Source organism: Mus pahari, chromosome 2 (genome assembly GCF_900095145.1).
Source record: "Mus pahari chromosome 2, PAHARI_EIJ_v1.1, whole genome shotgun sequence".
NCBI lineage: Eukaryota > Metazoa > Chordata > Mammalia > Rodentia > Muridae > Mus > Mus pahari.
In genome coordinates, this window is record NC_034591.1 from 12,561,351 (window position 1) to 12,585,950 (window position 24,600).

General features: G+C 36.8%; 1 protein-coding gene across 1 annotated transcript in view; it reads left to right on the forward strand.

The window, feature by feature from the left end:
* The window catches only part of Sema3c (semaphorin 3C), a 148,571-nt gene that overhangs the window by 121,717 nt on the left and 2,254 nt on the right, over positions 1-24,600 (forward strand). Inside the window, exons 13-17 of the mRNA XM_021188608.2 lie at positions 9,361-9,449; positions 12,345-12,386; positions 15,558-15,715; positions 20,410-20,477; positions 22,666-22,796. Coding sequence (XP_021044267.1) covers positions 9,361-9,449; positions 12,345-12,386; positions 15,558-15,715; positions 20,410-20,477; positions 22,666-22,796 — 488 coding nt within the window. The remainder of the gene's footprint in view (positions 1-9,360; positions 9,450-12,344; positions 12,387-15,557; positions 15,716-20,409; positions 20,478-22,665; positions 22,797-24,600) is intronic.

Below are 24,600 nucleotides of genomic sequence, written 5' to 3' on the forward strand. Positions count from 1 at the left end.
GTTCAGCACAATAACAAACTACAACGCCTTGTAATCAAAATGCTTCGTTGTCTACTTTAGGGTAGACAGGGTCAATTTTTCAGTCTGTTAAGACTGAGAACCATACAATGCACACAGTCATGAAACTGATGTTCTATCAGCTAGCATTTTGCTATTGCCTACAGGCAAAGCCACGTGCTCCTCCACATATTGAACAAAGAGGCGACTTACAGTGAATATACTTTAAATGTACCAGCCGCACTTATATTCAATTTAAAGCAGTTTTATGTTAGGTTTTTATGTATGTTTTACAAACATGCATGCGTGTGCTTTCATGATGTGGCATGTATGTGGAAATCAGAAGAGAGATACTTGGGAGTTGCTTGCCTCTCCACCACAAGGATCCCAACTCAGTTGAGCAGTGACCATCGCCCACTCAGCCATTCCATCTACCCCATAATACTAATGCAGGGAGTACATTAAAATGGCCAAGAGGAAAGATAGCTTTTTGTATAGCAAAGGCATGAAAGGGTGCCTATATAAAATAGAACCTGGAATTTGAAGATTGAAAGGGATTATCTAAATTAAAAAATATGCAGAGGAAGAGATGAGATGATGGCAAATTCATTGTCATCACACGCACACACATATGCACACACACACACACACACTGTGGCTTTGCTAATAGTTAACACTGAGTTAACTAATTGAAATTCTTCCCTTTTATAAATCTATAAACAGAGAATTTGGTTAACTAAGTGGCTTATTTAAGATTGTGGTGTCTGCAGAAACATTATTGAAATGAAGCTGAATTCTCCCTCACATTGGTTTGCAGTTTTGGTGGACCATCCAGCTGGGTAAGTCAAAGAGGGTGACTGCAGATGCTCTTCAGCAGAGAGTGCTGTGCTACAGATAGAGATAGGAACCTCAAGTATGTGTTAGATGAATCCCTGACAGGGTTGAGACCCAATTAGGAATTATAATTATAAAGATATAACTGAGAATTCCATGGATGAGTGAGAAAGAGCATTTCCTAATAAGAGTGAAGATTGATCATGAAATAAGTGTAGAATCAAAAGAAGTGATCTCATGGTGACCTTCCGAAGAGAGAGGGGCAGGCAGGAAGATGCAGTGGACAAGATCATTATTTTGTATGTTCTTGTTGCATGCTAGTTCCTACATTATGCTATCTTCTTATATACCAGTGGCATTGAGGAGGGAACAACCATTTCATTAGTATATAAAGGAAACCAAACAGTAGGGGAAGGCCAGCAAGGGGAAGTTAAGGTGGGTCTGGATATGACCACAGGGCAACGAAGGCTTCCTTATCTGTAAATCCAAAACCGACGTTGTTTTAAGCCATTTTGTGCAAACAATTTGAACTCCAAGCTAATGCAAATGAGTGCATCTTACAATTAAAACAGTGCTGGAAAAAGACCCATTAATGACCATACAACCCTTTGATTTCAGAAGAGAAGTTCTTTTCCTGAGTAATATATAGCATTTACTAGAAAGGTGTATCTCAGTTCTCTGTTTAGAAATTTGTTGTAGCATCCTGAATAGGACCCGAAGAACCTTACATACTACACTGGCATTATTTGTAGAAAGTATGTTTGTTTGAAATTTGAACTTATTTTTAAATATATACATATGTGTGTAAAGTATTTGTGTTTGCACAACACATAGATGTCATGTGTTGCCCTCTATCACACTTCTATAATTTTATTTGAGACATAGTCTTTCTCCAAGCTCACTAGCTTGGTGGGCCAAGGAGCTTCAAAAATTCACCTGTCTCCCCTCCGTGGCCAAGCTAGGGTAATAGATGCTTACCCCCGGACAAAGGAAGAAGTGGAAGCAAGGGCAGAGACATGAAAACAAAAGGAATAGCAAGAAAGGGAAAGAGAACAAAGAAAATGAAAAGAAAGAAGAAGGTGATAAAAGAATAAATGAAAAATAGCTTAGTGACAGATAATAGCTGGAGCTGCTGGTGGCAGTTTAGAAATTAAAGAACAAAGCACTGCTTTATAAGAAGATTGGATGTTATGACAGGTAGAGAGGCTGGTAATAAGAAGAGGCCAGGAAAAGGAAGTTCATTTATATACACTCTCTCTAGAGTTTACAAGGAAGGTGCATACAACTTGTCTCCTTTGATCTTGAGCAGCCTGTTAGGTGTGTTGGGAAATTGTAATATCTGTATTTACTAGACAAAGGAATTTTTTTTTAGGCCACAGGTTTGGATTACATGGATATGAACATGATTTACTGATCAGCGGCTCAAGATGTGTGGCTAACTGGGCTACTAGGCAAGCAGCTGTTTCACCATTGGATGCTTACTGCAAACAACCATTACAGAGCAGATCTGTGCTCATCCCAGATCAAAGTTCTGGGAAGCATGCCTTCCAACAACTGCTGTTGGGGAAACACAGCTGTGGTGTCCTTAATTAGCAGGGAACCTTGAGCCACTCTTCTTCTGGGGATGTACAAACTGTGTACTTTAAAACATGGTTTGATTTCACTCTATAGTTTTACTTAACTCAATCTCCTTTTTGCTTGTTTATTTGTGTTAAGTTGTAAACACTTATTGTAAAAACCTGTTTACAAAAGAAGAGAAATAAATTACAGTTTGCCATCCCTTATTTCAAATCACATTGTTACCATCTAACCATCTTAATCTAACTTTTCTTTTCTGGGAGTTAAAGACTTAGAAGTCTGAGAAAATCCCAGGGGAAGTATCAAGCATAGCAGACAGAGTCAGCAGGCAAGGAAATGCTTACACTGCCTTACTGATCCAGGTGACTGGGCTGTTTTTTTGTTTGCTTGTTTGTTTTGTTTTGTTTTGCTTTTGTTTTTGTTTTTTAGGTTAGACCTAAACAAGCTCTTGCTTTTAAATATGATTGACTTAAATCTCTGTCTTTTGAGGAGACCAGAAAGTTATCAGTGTGTTAATAAGAAGATCTGGGTGAGGCTCACATTTGGCTTCCAAAATCATTGCTTCCCTTCTTCCCTCCCCACAACTTCAGAACCTCCTATATATCCTCTCTTCTTGTTCGCAGTGAAGGTAGTCATCACCTTGTCCCACACAAGTCTTGCCCAGCTGCACTGTCTTCTGGTGCTCCAAATTCCAGTGTCTGTTCCTTACCTCCATGTGATCTCTATGCTGTGCTTGTATGCTCAGAACCTCATTTAGGAAAACTGTCCCCAAGCAGGGTGAACAGTGTTCCTGAGGATCCTGTGCCATATGATTAATAATAATAATAATAATAATAATAATAGAATTGCCTCTGGGCCTGGAAAAAATGGTTCAACAGGAAAATGTATGTTGTATCCAAGCTAAGAACCCCAAGTTTGATTAATATAAATCACATGATAATCAGAGAAAATATACCTCTGATCTCCTCACTTACACCATTGCAAATATATTTGCAATTGAGCACTAATACATGAATACAATTAATTATTGACAGTAGAAAGAGTTTCTCATATGGTTTACCCATCCGTACAATTTTCTCTGTAGGAAACTTTTCTTACTTCCTTGACTCCTTGTGGCCATTGATCGTAAGTGCCGTCAAGAAAAATCTTCCTATATTTCTTTCAAAAGTATTTGAAATCCCTCTCTCCTTATTGCCATACCCACTCCAGTTTTAACCAATAAGAGTACTATTACAGATTGGATATTCTTGTGAAATTTCATAATCATTTGCTCGAATTTTTAAGTATCTAAAATTTTTTGATTATAATTTCTCATAGAAGTTTTACATAATTTATTTCATTGTACATTAGTGACAAATGTATTATTTTAGCCTAATGTATACAAAATGGAAATAAAGTTCCACAAATATGGATTAGAAACGATTTGGTAGTTCTACTTATGATGAATGTAAGCAACTACAAACAAGTTAAATACATTTATGACAATTATACTGTGCGTCACTTGAGAGTCTCAACCACTTGAGCAGGCATATGTTTCTCTGTAAAGTTTATACATATGTAGTACTTCTAAAACTGCCTTCTGTAATTTAGCATGGGAAACATCATCTGTATTTTTAGTAAACTCTCTAGATGACTTTGGCCAAGGTGATCTGAAGGCCATGCGTTCAAAACTTTATACAATTGAACACAACTAGAGGTGCTAAGGAGCCAAATAAAACTAAATGCTATCAGCAAGTGAGACTGAAAATCAATTAATTCTATGCTGTCTATTTATTTAAGATGCACAGAGGAGTTTTCACTTTCTGAAAGGTTCTTCCCCAAGGAAATCTGTTTTAATTTAGGCGTACACGTACTTGCACCATTATATGACCTGAAAGACTCTCACGTCAACAAACTCTAGAAAAGACTGACAAGTTAGCTTTGATGGCTGCTGGTGGCTCAAGGGTGTCCCCTTAAAAGGAGACACTTAAGATGCTACTGATGACCAAGGATGGAGTAGGGTCAGCACGTATGACTGGGGCTGATGAGATTGTCAACACTTCTTCCATCGTCTATCGGGACTGTGACAAAGACACTTGCTTCCCCCGTTTTATCTTCACATTATAGAAGTAGCAACAAAAGAATACAGCAGCAGTGGGTTGGTGATCAAGCAGGGAAATGATTTCCATTTGGAATGGATGTTTAACCTGACTTTCAAAGAGGCAGCCACTTAATTGGATCCAGTTTTGAAAACTGCTCAGGGAGGTAGCTTAGTTACATTTCCTTAAAGCTTCCATTTACCTGGGATTTTACAGCTTTGCCTCCACTCTAGCATTTTGGTGCTTCCATAAATGACATGACTCTGAAAATGATAAGAAGGGAGTGTGGACATCTAACATACTTGTGTATTCTTTTCCAATGCTTGGCTTTTAAAACGAATACTAGACCTTGCATGACAATTATCTCACTGAGATAAAAATGGAAAAGGGAGAAATTAGTGTGCCATTTGGGATTATGTGTTTATCTTTTCAAAGGGGAGCAAGGACAGCTTCTTATCTGACATAAGTGATGACTCATTAGTAAATCCTCAGAATCACAACTGTGTGCATCATTTGTAGGGTATGGCATAAAACAAAATTCAGTGTCCTTTCTTTTAAAAAAAAGTAAGGCTTTTAAGGAGGTGATAAAGGGCACTAAATCAACCTTGTGACCTCCCTGAGCATAGGTGCCTATGTGACTGGGTCACACAAGAAGGAAGCAGGCTTGACTAGAATTCTTTCAGGAGTTAGCAACCACTGAGAGGGGAGGGAGTAGACCTGATTAAGGAGGTAGAGTTTCTCCATTCCAATGGCAAGCACAGCTTGTTTCCAGGGAAACCTGGGGACTTCAGTTAAAATGCAGGCAGGGGATAAATACCAATGAAGACTCTGGTGACCTGCTGAGTAATGAGCTATGCATCATCACTTGCTTGAGACAGCCAGCACCTACTGTGTAACGCATGCAGACCCTGGGTTAGACAGAAGAGCTAGAAGGATTATTGCTGTGAATCTAGATAGTATAAAAATAAAGAATCAGAAAGAATGCTTATTTAGGGAAGTTTCTTTACATATTGAGTAAATGAGAGGAAATTAAATAACAAATGTATATAAATGATTCTTCTGTTATCTTTGTGTGTAAATTTGCATTATGGAAATCACTTCTAAAGTTTGTCTTAGTTAATCACATACTCATAGTGCTTTAATCTATTCAGGGATCTATTATCAATATGGCCTAGATGAAGAAGCTAGGTTCAATAAAAGACAGATAATTCAATATATCCACAATTTTGTAGGTCAGATACATAGAGGTAAATGGTTTTACCTTCTGAGGATATCCAGTGTACTAGACCAGACATGTTTTTACATGATTTCTATATTACTGTTTCTTAGTAAAAACTCAACCAAAATGGCCACATACCTTACCCAGGCTACTTAACACAACAAAGACTTCCCATTTGGGAATTTAGACAGAACTTCACTGTAGCATCTTTCAGCTCTGTCTTCTATGCGGCTAACTCTCCAAGGGGGTTTCATGCACAGTAGCTGGAATGACTCTAGCAAGGCTTTGTGGAAGTATTTAATACCCCGATGAAGGAGACTCATGCTGTGGCCTACTCCCATGCCCTGACTTGTTTATTGGCTTACTCTGTGTGAGCACAGAGGCAAGGATGCTGTTATGGGAGGTCTCCTTGGAGCTGGTGAATACGGAGGCATCCTTTACTATGTAGACTCAGAATAGAAGACATGTTCTTTCCAAAAGCTGCTTGTTGATATTAATGTAAGGATGGAAAATGGTTCGATATAAGTTGTAGAAGCAGACACCCACTGTGAAAGTATTGACTGTGTACACACAAGCCAAGTGAAGCTGGAGAAGAAACTGAGAGACTGCACCACTGTAGCTCTATTGAGGGCATGATGCCTTTTCCAAAGAAAAAAAGATGGTTGTATAATGGTGAATACTTTCAAAGAAAGCCATTCTTAGAACCCCTAAAAGGAAGATATCTGATAACCATATTTTCTTCAAAGGGAACGATACAGAGATGGCTTTATGTGGATGTCAGCACTGGGGAACTTTATGGCCATTCTGGAATGCATATCTCACAATGCCTAACATTTTAATGTGAACACTTGACTTAAAACCCCTAAATTTTAGACCATGGACACTTGAATCTATTTATCTTTTTATCTTTACAGTCTTACTCACTAGCCACCTTTGATAATTTTCTACTAAGTCAATGAGTTTAAATGGATGGCAGATAACCAAAATTTATTTTAACATGAGTTATACAACCTGAGATACTGTAAATATATTTTTCTACACACTCACCAGTGCCAGATAAATTTTTAAAAATCTAAAATGAGAAAACCAAAAGACATTGTATAATCTACATTTTGTTTTAATGAGTCAAATGCATGTTCTTCACCATATTTTATGAGCCACTTTTATAGTTTTTCATACAATGGACAAATAAAGTATCTCTACCAAGAACCTTTTAGAAAAAACTGATGATTCATAAGACAAAATTGCTTTCATAGTACATTAACATATTAGAAAAATAGCAAGAGACTTCTGACAGATCTGAAAACATTTAATTATTTGTCTTTTATATTGAAAAGTGGCTATTGTTCACTTGTTTTGTAAGTGCACAGTCATTTGATACATGTATACAATTGTGGAATGGCTAAAACAACCTAACTATTTGTACTTTTCATAGCTGTGTTATGTCTTTGAGAGACATTACAATCAAGATACACTTTTGTGGAGGAAGTCTTTGCCGCCATGGAGAAGGCTAGAATGCTAATAGTCCTTACACACTAAAGTAAGGAGCCAGAAATGTTATGACATTTATCATACATAATGCCAATCAAATTAAATACTCCCACTCTTGCCCTGATTTTTCTAAGCCCTTGAAGGCCATTGACTCACATATACAACAGCAACATCTACATAAATGTATATGCATGTATACACAGATTCAGAAATACACACACACACACACACACACACACACACACACACACACACACACAGACATGTAGGGGAGAGGAAGCACACATCTTTTTCTAAGATATCATAGTCTCCTGATTTTCTGATTAGGACTTTTGGTTACATGCGGGTCTTCTGGATGTCTCCACTGATCATTTTGATGGGTAGTCCTTTGGAAATGAGGAACATCTGTAACCACATTCATCCATTTTCCATTACAACATATTTGTATGGCATCTCTAAGAAGTTTCTTAATTCATCACCTGGGCTGATTCTAAGGGAGCTGCTCAGAGAAGCAAAATATTGTAAGTTTGTAAATTGCACAAGGCATGTTCAATGCTTTGGAACCATCATTAATTTTTGGTTGGCTTTACACAGTGCATTGCACTCACAGAATGACCTTGAACACTTCTGAAGTCACATTCTCATGTGTTGCACCCTTCTAAGTCTATTGATTGTTCTAGCAAATACCGGATCTTTCTAGTTTGCCTTTTAGTAGTGTTCTTCTTTTTTCAAACCATTCTATTGGTTTGTACCATTTTGTAAGCCATGATTTTTTTAAATAAGAACTTTTGTGAAGCTTTGATACGGTTCATAAAATATTAATTATAAACATAATTGCAACTTTTTACACTAAAGTAACTTATTTACAGATTGATACCAATTTTATGTGTTAAAGTTTAAGACTTGTAGTATCAAAAATCCTTCACAGTTTGCTTCTAGGTAACTCTTCTTGTGGAAATTTCTCAGCTAAATTTGTTAAAAGTCACCTTTCTGTTGAAGATGGTGGATAATTATAAATTATAAGTTCATAGTTACAACTGAGAATATTTATAACTTGATATTTATGATCCACCTTATGAATTATTTAAAGACTAACTTATTTTAATTAGTACTTACATTTTCATTTACCAAATTACTTAGAGTTTTTTTCCATGTTCTCATTATTAAATCTCAACTAGTTTTCTTAGATCTAAAATTCATGTAACTGGTACAGTAAAATAATCATATACATAAAAGTATCTGTATGACTTTATAAAACAATCTGAATTATACATCTCAGTTTAGAAACCATTTTCTTTAAGTACCATTATTATTCAATATGTCTATAGGATACAAGAACATTTTTATTGTACATTACTTTGGGCCATATAATTTCAAAATTTCCCTTATATCTTAAGAACACTATAAGAAATATTGTCAAATGATAAGTAAAATCATATCAGCATGATTATTTATAACTTTTTTACCAAAACCAAACCACAATTATTTTTTCATTTCAACTGTACATTATAATGGAAGTAAGATATTTTACCTTGACAAAACTTAAAGCTTCCCATTATATGTCAAGAATATATACCTGGTGCACAACTTCTTTTACAGATTTATGTAGAATTGTGTGTTTGTGTGTGCATGCAACTGTGCACACACATGTACACACATGTATGTGAGTATGGTTTCCTGACAGGCAACTTTTGATTTAAGACATGAGGATAACTGTTTTTTTTTTTGTTGTTGTTGTTGTTGTTTTTTGTTTTTGTTTTTTTTAAGATTTATTTATTTAATATATGTAAGTACACTGTAGCTGTCTTCAGACACTTCAGAAGAGGGAGTTACAGATGGCTGTGAGCCACCATGTGGTTGCTAGGATTTGAACTAAGGACCTTCGGAAGAGCAGTCCATGCTCTTAACCACTGAGCCATCTCTCCAGCCCAAGGATAACGTTTATAAAGACATGTTTCTCCTTGGATAGCTATGACTCAACACTAAGCAAAATATAAGATTCCATATTTTCCTTTCAGTTGTATATATCCTTAATTTAAATATATGGGATTAGACAATTTCAGTGTATTTTAAATGTTTGATCTGTTTGCGGACTGGGCTCTTGCATTAACAAAATTGATCTGAAGGCAGTATTCTATAGCATCTCCTTTCTCTCCCATCTAGATCGGGGCACCGTGCAGAAGGTCGTAGTCCTTCCTACCAATAGCTCTGCCAGTGGGGAGCTCATTCTGGAGGAGCTGGAAGTCTTTAAGGTTTGGTCACTTCTACTGTCTATCTCATCACATGCATGATGACATCATTCCTTTACTCTAGCCAGTAAAAATAGCCAATAAAAGATTAAATAAGCAAATGTAATAAAGTTGAAGAGCAGGAAAGCATCAGATAAAAGAAGAAATAGAGAACAAATATTTTCATGAAGTATTTTCTTATGCTTCAAGTTACCCCCAGCATAAAAGGCTGACATTTTTACCAGCTATCATCACAACTCAAAGAGATTTGGTCATCATTATTTTTAAAAAATGAGGCCCTCTGGCCAAGGTCTAGGGGAGTCTGTAATGAAGGAGGCTTTATCATTCCCTTCACATGCCACTGTAACCCGAATGCTTTCACATTAGTGATTATAGATAAACTTCCTCATACTTTTCCAAGCAGTCATTTCCAGAAAAGCTGCTGCTGTTTGATTGCTTTTCACTCAAATACCAAGCTGGTTAAATAAAACAAATGTCCCTTCTTAGCACTTGAAGCCTTACGTTCTGTCCATACTTTAGATTCCACTGCATTGTAGTCCTTGAAGCTTTGGTTTTTAAAAAGGGAATAGAAAAGAGAAAAAAAATGCGCAAAGTGTCCACTGAAGCATTTCACTTCATTACGATCTCGGCCATTCACGACACGGGTCCAGATACCCCTTTATTCTTCATAACTTAGACAATCCCTCTGACGATAGGCTGACCTCCAGCTTCCTGTCTGCCTACTTAATTTCCCAAGTGCTGCAATAAGAGCCTGAGGCCACCATACCCTGCTGCCTGCTCTTCGGGTATCTGGGAACTCGCAGAAGCATTCCGTGCTGGTCCTACCTAGCTGCTTCCTTCCTGGCATGACCGTTGCTCTTTAATAATGGTCTTTATCTGGAAAGCGCGGGGGGGGGGGTGTAAACACAGCAAAAGAATTGGAAGGAAACCTTAGTGAGGCACCCAGGCTTTCATAGGCTGTTCGTTACAGCGATCCCAATTAAGAGACTTGGGGTCGTGAAGAACAGAGCTAGCCTCCGACTGAGGATGTTACTTGGTAGTTCCTCGGAACTCCCAGAAGTAAACCCTCTCTCTCCCACTTATGTTTTGCTTAGCTGACTTGACTGAAAGCAGGTTCTCTCATTAAGATCATTATTGTGCTTACTGAAGCTATTGGTTTCATAAGCATCTAATTGCTTAAGAAACGACACTGGTAGATTTTGCAATTAAATTTTACAATTGAAGAATCTAACAATGAATGGAGTCCAATATCAGTTGGAGATTCTCCAACTACTACCCAGGCTATTATTACATTTTTAATTTTTAATACTTGATTCTAATTTGCACTAGGTTTTTTGTGACCGAAACACTAAAATAAATATTGGCTGTATCTATCCCAGCAGGTTTTGCATGGTTTGCTTTGTAAAGACATAGAATGTTTCACTGCCTTAACTAAAATTGTATTACATAGTATACCTGTTTTCTTGCAACCAACTAGGAACAAGTTGGTGCTTCCTGAAGATAATAAAAAGTTATATAGTACCAACACTTCATTTTTAATACTGAAGTATCAGTTTTGGTTATCAGGAAATGTTTAATGAAGTGAGTTTGACACAAGTCTAAACATATATATTATGGAAAATCTGCAAAGACATTAGTGTTATTCTGATCAAGTGAGAACTCTGTATGGACTGTTACATGATTTGTTCTGTTGTTATCATCAAGAAAAGAAACTCCCAGTGGAAATACACAGTCACAATTCATGTATGGGACATCATTTGAAAAAGTGTTTGAGCTTACTTACTGATGCCTGTACGGTTGTTGAAACAGCAAAGTCAAAACCCACTATTGGCAACTGCAGTAATTGTCTTTGGCATGTGTTTATGTCACATTTTTAAGGTGAGGTAAAAAGAATCATTGGGTGTATATGATATATTATGATGGTCCTGTAAGGATAAAATAGATTTAAGTAGAAAATATCCTTAGTTAAGTGTCATATGGACATACTGCAAAAATATCAGTGTAGCTTTTCAAAAGAATTGGAGGAGTTATTACACAGCACAGAACCATAACCTCCTCTTTAATCCTATATTCATGTTTCTGAAGGTGTCTAGTTTCTTTAGGCTGGAATTCAAGTGAGATTCAAGTTTAACAGTTGATTCAGTGACTTTGGTGTAAATCATCACATCTGTTGTACGTGCGAATATGAGTATGGTAATGAAGGACAATACAAATCATGGCAACTGAAAGTTAGCGATATCACCACTGTTCATTTTAAATGTTTACAAATATATGCAACCCAAAGGAATTAGAGTGGTGGGAATTGTTGGATTGGGGAGCTTCACCCTTCCTGACTTAATCGTGGATCAGCACCAGAACATCAGAAATTTAACTTTAAATTAAAATTAGTTGATAATATTTAGGAAGAAAAGTTATCAAGTGGCTTTCAGCAGGATTAGCATTGCAGTGAATCCTTTCACAAAAGACCCTTATAACTATATATGTCTTTGTTTTTACCACTGAGAACTCTATAGGATGGTTTGGCACAGCAGGTCTTTCCTAAACACCTCTTGAGAGGTGAATGGTAACATCTTGTGCAGAGTTTGCGCTATCATGGCCTCCTCCTGCATACAAATCCAATGCTCAAGTCAATGTCCCAAGAACTTCTTTGAATGATCTCATTTGTCCATTTTCATTTTAACGCTCATTGTAATTAGTGCATGATAATTATCCTTCTTTCAAGTTTAAACACATGTTCGATGAGTCTATCTGTAGTCCCAAAGAAGAAATACACGTTACAGAGATTATATGCACTGAAAACAGATATGACTTTGGAATTTTTATACAAATGAACTTTTACATCTAAAACTGCTTCTAAAGATCAAATGAGCAAGTAATGTATATTTTCTAATCTTTTAGAATCATGTTCCCATAACAACAATGAAAATCTCATCCAAAAAGGTAAGAACTGTTTTTATGTCATGTTCTATGCATAGTAAAATATTACCGTCAGGAAAGTATGTTTTTAACTTCTGAAAGATAAGTTTTACTATTGACAAATAATCATCCAGAATTCTCTCTGATTTGACATAGACCCCACTTGTCTGTTAGTGACAATTGGATCAAAGCTAATGAGAGCAAGCCACATATACAAAAGGCGCTCCACCTTTTTATATATGCTATATCCTCAACTATGATGGTATGTCCACTCTAATAAAAATCAATATTCTAAAAGGAGTCAGCATAATTTTGGGGCTACTATAATGTCAAGACATCCTCAAGGACTAGAATGAATAATCCACTCACTTCTGATTTCCTGCCAGTGTTATATCTTTAAGAGAATTATGCAATGTTATTTCCTATGGTTTATGAATATCTACAAAACCTTTACTGTACCCTATCTAAGGGATGTGGATTTGGAAATGGACTGAGTGATGGTGATTATCAAGAATTAAGCTAATCTAAGTTTCTTAAACATACAAATATTCAGTGATCACAAAGAGGAGATGACAGTTCTAATTTTTCATGTCTGTGATGTGATGCACCCTGCTCCAATTCCTAAAGGCTCAAGAGCTACCTCCCTACAGTCAGAATGAGTCATCTTTACATGTACTTTAATCTCTACTTGACTATAAATTATAGAGAAGTTGTTTAACTTCCTTGACCTAAGTTTCTACATCTAGAAAGCAATGCCTTTCTCACAAATGATATATGTAAATTGCCTAGAATAAAATGGCACTAGCTAGTTCTGTCTCTAAGAACCTTGGGTTCTATTTTGCTTGGAACACAGACTAAAGATGTTAGATGTTTGAACAACTGACTTTATAATTGCAGTGCTCTTTGCCATATCCAACATACTAGACATGATGTGGTACTCACAGTTAGACTTCTGATCTTTTCACTTGACTGAGTTTTATGAGAACAAATAAATATGACATAATGGAGTTAAAGATCTCATCTGTAAAAATGTTTGCATGGTGCATAACAAACATTTTCCCAAGTAACAAAAAGTCATTTGTCATTTTGCTAATGTCCTATGGAGCTGATCTCAAGTCAGTATTGTCTTTGAAGCCAGCAGGGAAGCTTTTAGTTTACGATGGCTTAATGGAAAGACACACTATAGAAGCAAGATTCAAAGTCTTCACAATCATTTGTGTGGCATCCTAGTCGTATATAAAATGTATATCTCAGCATCTTAATAGGTCATTTGTTTCGTTGGTTTTCAACATCTTATACTTCAGATGGTTTAAAATGTGAGGCAGTGAATGTCACAGCTAGGGTAATGACTTTGTTTTCTGAACATCTTTGGCTTTGCTAAATACTTTATTACTCTCTGAGGTGGGAAGACTACAGTTTGTGAAGAGAATGTTATACCTGTTTAGTTATGAAATTGTCTTTCCTAGTACTCAAACTATTTAATCATACATCTTGTACCTTTGTTTCTTTCAATTTACTCTTTGTACCCAATTGCAAAAATATTGACATTATTAAAAAATTAAAGTACATAGAATAAAACTACATTTTCCCTTTTCTCAAATAAACTAGGATTGTTAAATTATTTTAATGCATCCGATACTTTCAATTGCCTCTCTTCTTTAGATACATATTTAGTTAGCAATAAACACTACTGGAAGAGAATGTAGAGGCCTCCTGCATAATAAGTATGTGCTATCGCTGAGTTACATCCCAACCTTCTTTTATAACTTTTCATTTTGTGGCAAAGTCTCAGTAAGTGCCTGATGTGGCCTTGTAAAGTCACTCTGCAACTAGGCAAGCCTTGAATTGTCACTCTTCTGATTTAACTGCCCAAGGAATTGGAATTACAGATCTCTACCACTGGGTCCAGTGGTGACCATTTATATCCAGTGTTCCTGGGTGAATGATAATTGACAAAACACAGAAGAAGCTGTTCTTTCCTCAAGATTTAAATGTACATGGAAATCCATCTATTTCCAACAATTTCTCAAAATTTAATAAACTTGAATATTGTATTTATACTGGTCACAGTAGGCTGAAATATTATCCCTGTGATTGGAACTGAAACTTACAGGTTGATCTTTTGCTCATTGATATTTTTCTCTTCTGTTGCAATTAATCCAAATTCATTTTCAACTCACTTCTGAGCATTTTATTATCCCTGGGACATTCATGTCATAGAAGAATACTATAACACATGAGTTTATACCGTATATAAAAATTTTTAAATGATTAGTAAAAATCTGTTTTTAAAAAGTCTCAATGTCTTACAAATGAAGGGGCAAACTATTTTTTACTCTATTGTGGTAGTAAAGATTGCTAGACAAAAAAAGAAATTTTGAATCATGTTTAAATGTAAACCTTTATATTAGGGCTGGCCACATAGCCTTATTAGATAGCAAGAGGTTATTATGGGCACAACAGTACCACAGAAGGGAGAGGAGGATGGCAACTTTCCACCACAACTCCAGGCAGTAACTTACTGAAAGGATTATGGCACAGTGTGATACAGAAGTATACCCAGTATCCTCCCCTGGCCTTTGCATGAGAACACAGGCACACACACTGATGTATGCATGTCACATACATGTACATCCAATCCAAATACCCACACAGAACAAACAATTACATTTTCCAAACAATCTAAAAATAGTTTTAATGAGTATTGTGTTACTTTAAAGACATGTATCCAAATGTTTTCTCTTTAAATATGACTGATTATCAAGAACGTTTTTTTTTTCTTCTGAACAAAACTGCCTTTTATTTCAAAATTGACCTGTGCTGGTGGACTTGAAGATTGTGAAAGCTTCCTTGTCATTTGCTATGAGACAGCATTCAAAGGAAAAAGAAAACATCGTAATTTAAATCTGCAATAAATAGGTCAAATCTTAGAGAACAATAGACCCCAATGTTTAAAACACATTACCATTCTACGTAGTACACTAAGAGGTATTTTTTTTAACAGAAAGTGGTAATATTATAGGTTTATAAATGTAGTAAAAGTCTATTTATTTTGGCTTAATCCTCTCTTTGCTTCTTGTTTTGAGTCTGTTTCTACAGAAATCCGTGGGTTTGTGGCTATATATTATAATGTGTTCCTGCTGAAAGTTTTCTAACTTTTCCCTCTGAAATAAATCATTGTGGTTCTTCTTATAGCAACAGTTGTACGTGAGCTCCAACGAGGGCGTTTCCCAGGTCTCTCTGCATCGCTGCCACATCTACGGCACAGCCTGTGCGGACTGCTGCCTGGCAAGGGATCCATACTGTGCCTGGGATGGCCACTCTTGCTCTAGGTTCTACCCCACTGGGAAGCGGTGAGTGCCAAACATGCGTGTGACAATCCAAATGTACTTCACAGGGCAGGGCAGTCAAGGACAGGTTCTATGGCCAGTCCTTTTTAAAGACAGTGCAAAATGAAGCCGTGTTTAACATGGCATTCAGTTTTTCAGGGATGACTACAGTCTTAAGAAACATTGAACTGTCCAGGAAAGCATTTCAGGTTTTTAATTGTTATATTTTTACTATTTAAAACCATTTTTATTTTTAACTGTATCTTGATCGTACTCACCCAACTTCAAGTTTTTTCTCCAAAAACAAAAACTCAATATAATAAATCCCTCTAAACCCAAGAATATACAAAATAACAAAATAAAACTGTGACTTAAAAGAAAACAAATAAACTGTATCTAAGTGAAAGCACACACACACACAACTTTGGAGACCATTATAGTTGGTTTTTAAGCTGTACAAGACCCATGCTATTTTATTTTCATATGTCAAGGGCATCTTGTCCCCCCCTTTTTTTCTGTTAATTCACCAAATATTTATCTTGAAACAAACCCTTTTCAGACACTGTTGTAGAAACATATCTACAAAATATGAAAAACAACAACAAAAATCCATGTTTGGGTATAAAATAGTCGCAAGAGAGAAGATAGACCCCAGATAGAGAAGGCTGCCAATACGGCAAATAATCACAAGGTCTCTGGATGGGAGAGTGAAAAGGGGTTATATTATGGGGGAAGCAGCTTCTGGAAGGTTTAGAGGACGGTCAGAGAGGGCCATGGTTGGCACAGAAAAATGAAACCAGGAGAAAAATGTGAGAAGGGCAATACCAAGACATTCTCTGGAGGACTGACACTCTAGAAGTGTGCTAGCAAACATTCAAGAAAAAACACCAAGGATCACGCCAAGACTTGGTAGCCTATGAAAGGTGAAGGAAGGCTGGAAAGGAAGAAGTTTGCAATGCCAGGTAATGAGGACTGTATCAGTAATCTATCAGAACTCAATTTTGTTTAGAATGGAGGTGAAGATGACTTATTTAGGGGAACATCCTGACACCATCCGACTCTTGGTTCCCAACACACGCTGGGTATTTCTTTCCTTGGAATCCGTTGAAACACAAGTTGGACAAAGGATCCAGAAGTGGGTGATAATCTAGGTCACATACAGGAGTGGTTTGTGTGGGGATGACAGAGGCAGAGGTAGCAAAAGAGTGCTGTGAGTCTGTGTAATCACATAATCACTTTGTTGACGAATTCAGTGTGGGAGCCTAGAAAACTGGAGAAGTAAAAAAACCTCCCAGTTTCCGAAAAGCAGAGCAGTAGGAAATGCATGTTGTCTGAGAGTTCACCCCGTGAAAGGAGCAGTCATGAGGGAGAAAGAAGACATTAAACCACATAGACCTATGAGACACTTCGGCAAGGCTGTGGAGTAGAGAAAGAAGTATGAATCTAGAGTAGAGTGGAGTGGTCTGGACTAGATCTCTCTTCTTTACATGCATGAGGTTGAGGAGGACTCCATCTTTAACCCCGAAGTATTGCTTTCTCCTCAAATACTCAGTGTTCTCCCATATTTGTCATAGGAGTGGGGCAGGAGGTCCTTCACTTCCATCAGTTTTCCTTCCCGAGCAATTGTTTTTATTTGCACTGGCCAAAGAGATCAGAACCTGAACAAGGCATGCGAGGGAGTTAAATACTAAACATAATCTCAAATGAATTTGAGTTTTGAAGCTATCAGTAGATTTTTTCAACAATATTTATTTTATAGTTATAATATAATAAAAGTAGTATTTTGAAAGTGTTCCCATAGCTTTTGACCATGCGACACATTTTTCTTCATAAGAGTTCTAGAGCTAAATATGGTGTCTCTAACACCAAAGTTAGAGTCCTGACCTTTTAGCCAGATTCAATGCTGGAAAAAACTCACACATGATACTTTCTGCAAAGTAAAGTGGGAATTATAAATAGGATATAGCAACAGCCTACATGTAAGTATATATGCTTGTAATGTGAGAGAACAGAAGGGCAAAGACCCTTCCTTGCAAAGACTTTGTCCTAGGCTGACAGGAATCTTTAATTTTCACACAAGCGATGCATCTCAAGTAAAACTTTATTCCATGTGAGGAATATCAATACATATTTGTGATTCATTTTACATTCTAGATGTCTTACGGTATGTTCACATGCTGCCTCGCCTATTGCAAATCCAGTTACATTTTCTAAGAGTCATACTGTAGCATAGTTTCATTTTGCCATTCGACCCCCACAAACCATAAATTTAGTCATGGCTCTTTATATACAAATTATTGAAACTGTCTTACACTGATTGTTCTTCCCATTGTGCCTAGTATGAAAACATACATGCTGGGCTGGAAAAATCAAGTATCAACTCTTTAAATAACTGTTTTGAATATCTCACATTCTATGACAAAGACCTACAAAATACAAAACACACACATACATATGTGTGTGCCCATGCACGCGCGCGCGCACACACACACGGGGGGGGGGTGCATGTGTGGAGATGAGCTTATCCATGTTCATAGCTTACCCATACTTCTTTTTAGCTAGTATAATAGAAGTTTCTCTAAAAATATCTATTTTCTTTAAAAGTTCCAAAATATTTTCAACTCAAACATGTTTGGGGAATGTAAAGTGTTTTTGCAGAATAAATTGATTCAGTCTCCCTATTTTTATTTGTACAGATTAAACGGTAGTTGTGGAAAAGACCATTTTTTAATATTTTCAGTATTCATTTCCTTTTCTATTGGTGTTATCTGTCTTTATTCTCCTGGAATCATCTGTCTGTAGCAAACACTACATAGTTGAATTTATTGTAACTAAAGAAAAATTTACCTTTCATATACAAGCAGAGAAGTACAGTCACAGCCAGCAAACAAAATCCATACAGCTACACAGCATTAAATACTGTCTAAATTATTTCTTTAATTTGAAATAACTAAGCATGTAGCAAACAATATATACTTTTTCTCAATATCTGTGTGTATTATCCTGAATACAAGCAGATAGTAAGTGTAAGATAGGGTAATCAGTTCAATCTTTATAAACATCTTTTCTGTGAAAGTAGAAAATGATTTCATTGTTTATCCAAAAGAATTGAGACTAATGATGAAACCTCCGCAAACTGAGCCAAATCCCAAATCCTACATGTAATCTAATATCACGCTCCCTACTAGCATGGCGCTGCTACACGCCAGGAATGTTTTCAAGGGAACTGACACATCCCAAAGGCTCTCGCTGATCTCATCATTTGAAAAGTGTTATAACAAGGTTTTCCATTTGAATGTCTGGAAGTTGATGTGGCAAGTTCAGTTTGCCTAGCTTGAGAGGTTATGCACTGGGACTGAGTAGCACCCCATGGTGCTGACTACAGGACAATAAATTTACACATTGTGAATGGTATTGAATATCTAGAAACTGAAAGTGACCAGGTCAGCCGTAAAACACACTCACAAAGTGTTGTTTTAGTATATGTTCCCAGGATGTACAATAGTAAATAATGCAAATCCGTGACAGGAACACTGGTCATGGAGCTAATCGAGAATAGGACACTGACTATATTTCATTACATAAGAGTGAATGGTATGTCTGCTAATCTGTGTATGTGAGAGATACTATACATATAATTGTATGGTACAATTTATAAATCAATATTTCTTTTAACATATTGGTGACCTACCATTTTTGATAATTTTACATGGAAATTTTTAAATTATGGGTGACTGTGAGATTAATACTGCTTTGTATGTTTAATTATGACTGTGTGCATTTTTATTTCCGTTAATTTTGTTTAATATGTTATCATCAGGCCAAGATATTAGGACTTATCACATAATCAAATCAATACTATTCTCATTTAGCTGTGCGTTCCCAATATTTAAAGTGAGGGCCCACATGACTTTCAGTGTTGGCTGTATGTATCCAGCTGTTCCCCTCTCCATTATGAAGCTGAGAGTAACAGACCTCATGAATCTGCAGTGCACACAGTGAAATCCATAATGAGCATATACCAGATAATTTATATAACGAATCTTTTCTTGACAAGGGTTCCAGCTCAGTTTTTAAAATGTTTTTCCATTAATATCTTCCTGGCAAAGAATCTATTTGACTGGGAGCATAGTAAACCTTAAAAATCGCCTACTAAGTATTTTGAGGGACAGAAAAACTATTATAGCCTATACATTTAATGATGATATTAAATAAATGTTAGTATCATTAGCATAAGTATATTACCGTACTAATAGGGTAAGACATCATATCTATATCTAATTGTCTAAAGGTTTTCATATATGTTCATATATCTTTAAATATGCTAGTCTACTTTATAAATCTATGTATACTTGTATGAGAAACGTATGTTTATTGTTTAGGTGTTTTCATTTTAGTGCATTTTGGATTAACCACTGTGAAATAAAATTTGATACAGTTATTTAGACAATATAGTATCAACTAGAGATTTTTGTGGCTGTCTGCTCACAGATGATTCAAGGAGAGGGACTGACTAGATGCCAAGGAAAAAAGGGTCCCACCTATCACTCAGGCACAGGCATGGTTAGACCCCTGAGTGAGACAATGAGACTCTCCTATCTGCTCTCTAAATTAAAGCCCAGGCAATCGGAAGGCTGCCAAATTTAAGCCAGGATATTTTTAATGTGGAATCGTTGTCATTAATGCCAACTCTTTTGAATATTTTTCTGCACTTACAGGAGGAGCCGAAGACAAGATGTGAGACACGGAAACCCGCTGACACAGTGCCGAGGGTTCAATCTGAAAGGTATGAAACGGAGGGAACACTAGTCAGGGTGCACAGAACCAGCATTCTCTACGTCGGTTAGCAAGGGATCCTCACCCACAACATTCACTTAGGAACGGGTCGGCCTAAGTTTATGGTTAGTGTTTGTTAATGATAATTAAACGTAAGTGCTCTTCATGTGAATACTGACCCACAAAACACAAGACTTCTGGAGCAAGTGGTATGAATGGATAGGTCTTGCATACAAATGGCCAGCACAGATTTTCTTAGCTACTTGTTTCTTTCTGAGGCAAAAAGTTTTAATTTTAATATTGACTAACAACACAATAAACACTATTTTATTGAAGAAAATAGATGGAAGAAAACATTTACAACTTTAGTTATTTTCAACCATAGTACTTAGCACTTAGTTTAGTTATTTTGAACCTCTGTACTGTTTAGAACATTCATACTGCATGACAATCTGCCAGGCATTGTATGATGCTTACTGTCTTCCCACACTTACACACAGAATTTATTGACAATTCACTAATCATTCCCTGTCCTCTAGTGCCTGCCAGGGACACCCTCCCTTCCTAAGAGTCTGAGTGTTCTAGATACTGTGTACAATGGACACACACAGAATCTGCAGTTATATTTCACTCTTTTCATGGTTTTCAATCTCTTGAAAAATGCATATGATTTTTTCCTATTTATAGAATTCGTTAAATGTTCATAGCACAGTTTATTTACTTATCCCTTTCTAGAGACATACACTGTTCCCAATTCCATAGATGCAGAGAATAAGCCTTCAGAGTTCCAGGCTGAGACTCAATCACAGGCCTGTGTCCTGTTTGACAGTTAACCCAACCCTGGCCTGACAAAGAGAGTCCATTTTGTTAAACTATTCCTTGATCCCTTTCCTCCTTCTCAAACAGCTCTTCCTCCTGGCTGCGTGGAGCAGCAAGCATGTGGCTTTAAAGATAAAACTACACTGAAATTTTCACATACTAAACTTTATAAAATTAAAACAACAGCAGCAGCTGAAGGGGAGAGTGTCAGCCAGGTCTGTAGCCTCGGGAATCAGGTTTGGGGGGCAGCAGTCCTGAACTAGAAAGGAAGACTCAGAGTTACCACACATTGGAGCCTGGGCCTTCATGTAGTAAAGAATGACTTTCCTCTTCCTATGGTGACTGCGAGATATCACTCAGAGGGAGATTTTTATTTCATTGTTTTCTACATCTTATTCAGGGGTATGCATCAGCTTTGCACATGCTATGCATGGAGCATTTTTATAAAGCATTATGCCAGTTCCTGTTTATAGCGTCCATCTTGACACTGGTGAGAATAGTGGCATTCGTCAAGTATCCGTGCTGACTTTGAGCTTTGGCTCAAGTGCTTTCTTGTGATAGTCTCATTCATTGTTTAAAACCTATATCAACGTCGATTTCTATCCCTGATTTATAAATAAAGCAGTCTGTTGCTCATTTAACATCTGTCTCATTTCTGTAGGTACTTTATTTGCTGTAAAGCTTTTATTGAAGTTTTAAAATGTTATAATCTATGATTTAGAAAAGAATGCAATGAGCACAGAGATGGTTCAAGCAACTTGCCTCATGTTACACAGCCAGTAGTGTGGGTGCACAGGAATTTATCCCACATTCCTCTTAATCTAAAGCCTGGCTACTCAATCACCGCATCACACTGTGGACATGCTGTGCTTTCTGGTTAATCTTCTAGTCCACACTGGGTATAGTTTCATGAGTGGCATGAACCACGATCCCATTTTGCCTGAAACTTCACACTTCATTCACAATGTATTTCTTCATATAGTGCGCATACACACACACACACACACACACACACACATGTATGAATATTATATTATAATTCTTTATGATTCTTAACCACTTTGCACAACTGAGAAAATCTACCTAAAAGGCTATTATAATTAGATAATCATATAATAATTAGATAATGAAAACTATATCACAATCCTCAGTGCAGAGCAATAAATGTGTACCAACACAACCTTAGATAATTTTTTTAGGTTCTGTTTCATTTTACATTTAAACAAAACTGCTAGAGCCTATGAAAACATTTTATCATTAAAGTGTGCCTATTTCCTTTTGGTGGCAGCTGTCTTGAGCACAATCTTAGAGGAACATTCGCATAGAAGAGGCATCTTTGAAATCAGTTCTCTCACACTGCTGTGATTTTTGCTTTTCAGCATACAGAAATGCAGCTGAAATTGTTCAGTATGGAGTAAGAAATAACAGCACTTTCCTTGAGTGTGCTCCCAAGTCTCCGCAGGCATCTGTCAAGTGGTTGCTGCAGAAAGACAAAGACAGGAGGAAGGAGGTGAGTGGCCGCCCCACCTTCCCAGCCATCCATCACGGCTGTAGAAGGAGCACTAAGTCACTGCTCCTCAGGGAGGCACAGATGAAACTGGGAAGGAGAGACACAGAAACATCCTTTCATGTCAATGGCATGTCAAGTGCCATCTCCTTTAAAATCCTTTGCCCTTAGAGTTGAAGGATTAATTAGAAATACTCTAGGCCAGCCATATAAGAGCACAAGTGTTAAGACAAAGCCAAAAAAGAAGCACTTGTGAAAGATACAAGACTGTTCAAATTCAGAAGCTAAGACTGCAGACAACAGTACCTTTGTGTGACTCACAAGATAAAAGGACCTCTAAAAATGTTCCGTTTTCCTCAGCAAGTAATTGCAGTGAACTTTAATGCTTTGGAGCAAGGAGCATTTTCTGCTGTGTGGTCATGTTTCCATTGTATTAGCATTCATGACCCTTGTGCGTCACTCAGGTAATTTATGCAGTCATTGTATGTGAGATCATTGGATTTACTTATTAGTATGGGAAAAGTCCCCTAGATTTGCAAATAAATACATTCCTACTCTAAATTTTCATTTATTATAAAGAAATTTTTAAGAAGAATAACATTGCAAATTGGCATAGAGCAATGCATACAGAATTCCATAATATTGTTATCATATGTCTTAACAAGTGAGAAGAAAAAAAATACATACACATATATGCAGCCCTTAATTCTAAAATTGCATGTTGCTAATACACTATGAATTTTGATGGAGCCAAGCAAAAATTAGACAACCCCCTGCACATGTGCGGGTTCTAATGCAGGTTATTTTATTCCTGTGTATTGTTAGTTAAGTCTGTGCAAATGCACAGTACTGAAAGCTGTAGAAGGTAGATCCTCTCAAAGTGCCTGGGAGCTCAGCTCCATAGGGAAAGACATGTCCAGCTCTCACACTCGTCTATTCAAACATGTTATGTAGTCATTTACAACTCTGAATGCCGTGTGACTGAAACATTAAACCATAGGCTGATGACCATTTATACAAATGGACATTCAAGTCTTTGGAAGAAAGGACAGGGTGGGTGGGCTTCAGACCTCCCTATGTCCTCTGAATTAGTTTCGATTTTGTTCAGGGGATTTTACACAGAACCCAGTTTTGGTTCCCTGCTCCTATATCAGGAAGCACACAAACTCCTTTAATTCAGTTTCTGGAAATCCAAATCGCTCTGCTCCCTGCAGGATGGAACATGACACATAGTAACTCACTCAAATTACACATTTTAAATCTAAATACAATCTTTGACTTGGATTTTATTAACAAAGAAATGTATTTTTGTACAGAACTTTCATAATGTAAAATATTTCCCTGTATTGCATTACCTCTCTTGATTTTGGTGATATTTCTGTTTTTGTTAAGAGAGAGGGAGAATCCAGAATTTAGATGTCATCAAATTTCCCTCCATATGGATTCCCAACCTCTTTATTGACAATACAACACCTACAGTTGTAAACCAAATTAATCTCATGTATGTAGCCAATATCCAGCCAGTGATCTCTTTCCATTATACACCTTATAGTGACTAAACATTATCACATGTTTTTATTACCTTGTAGAAATAACATTTCTTGAAAGTCTTGTAAGGTTATGTCCTCACAACTTATTTTTAGACATTCTATAGTGTGTAATAATTGGAAGAGGCCATTGAAAATAGTCAAAATTCTCTCTCTCTCTCTCTCTCTCTCTCTCTCTCTCTCTCTCTCTCTCTCTCTCTCTCTCTCTCTCTCTCTCTCTCTCATACAGGTATGGAATGCCTATCTTTCATGTATCCATC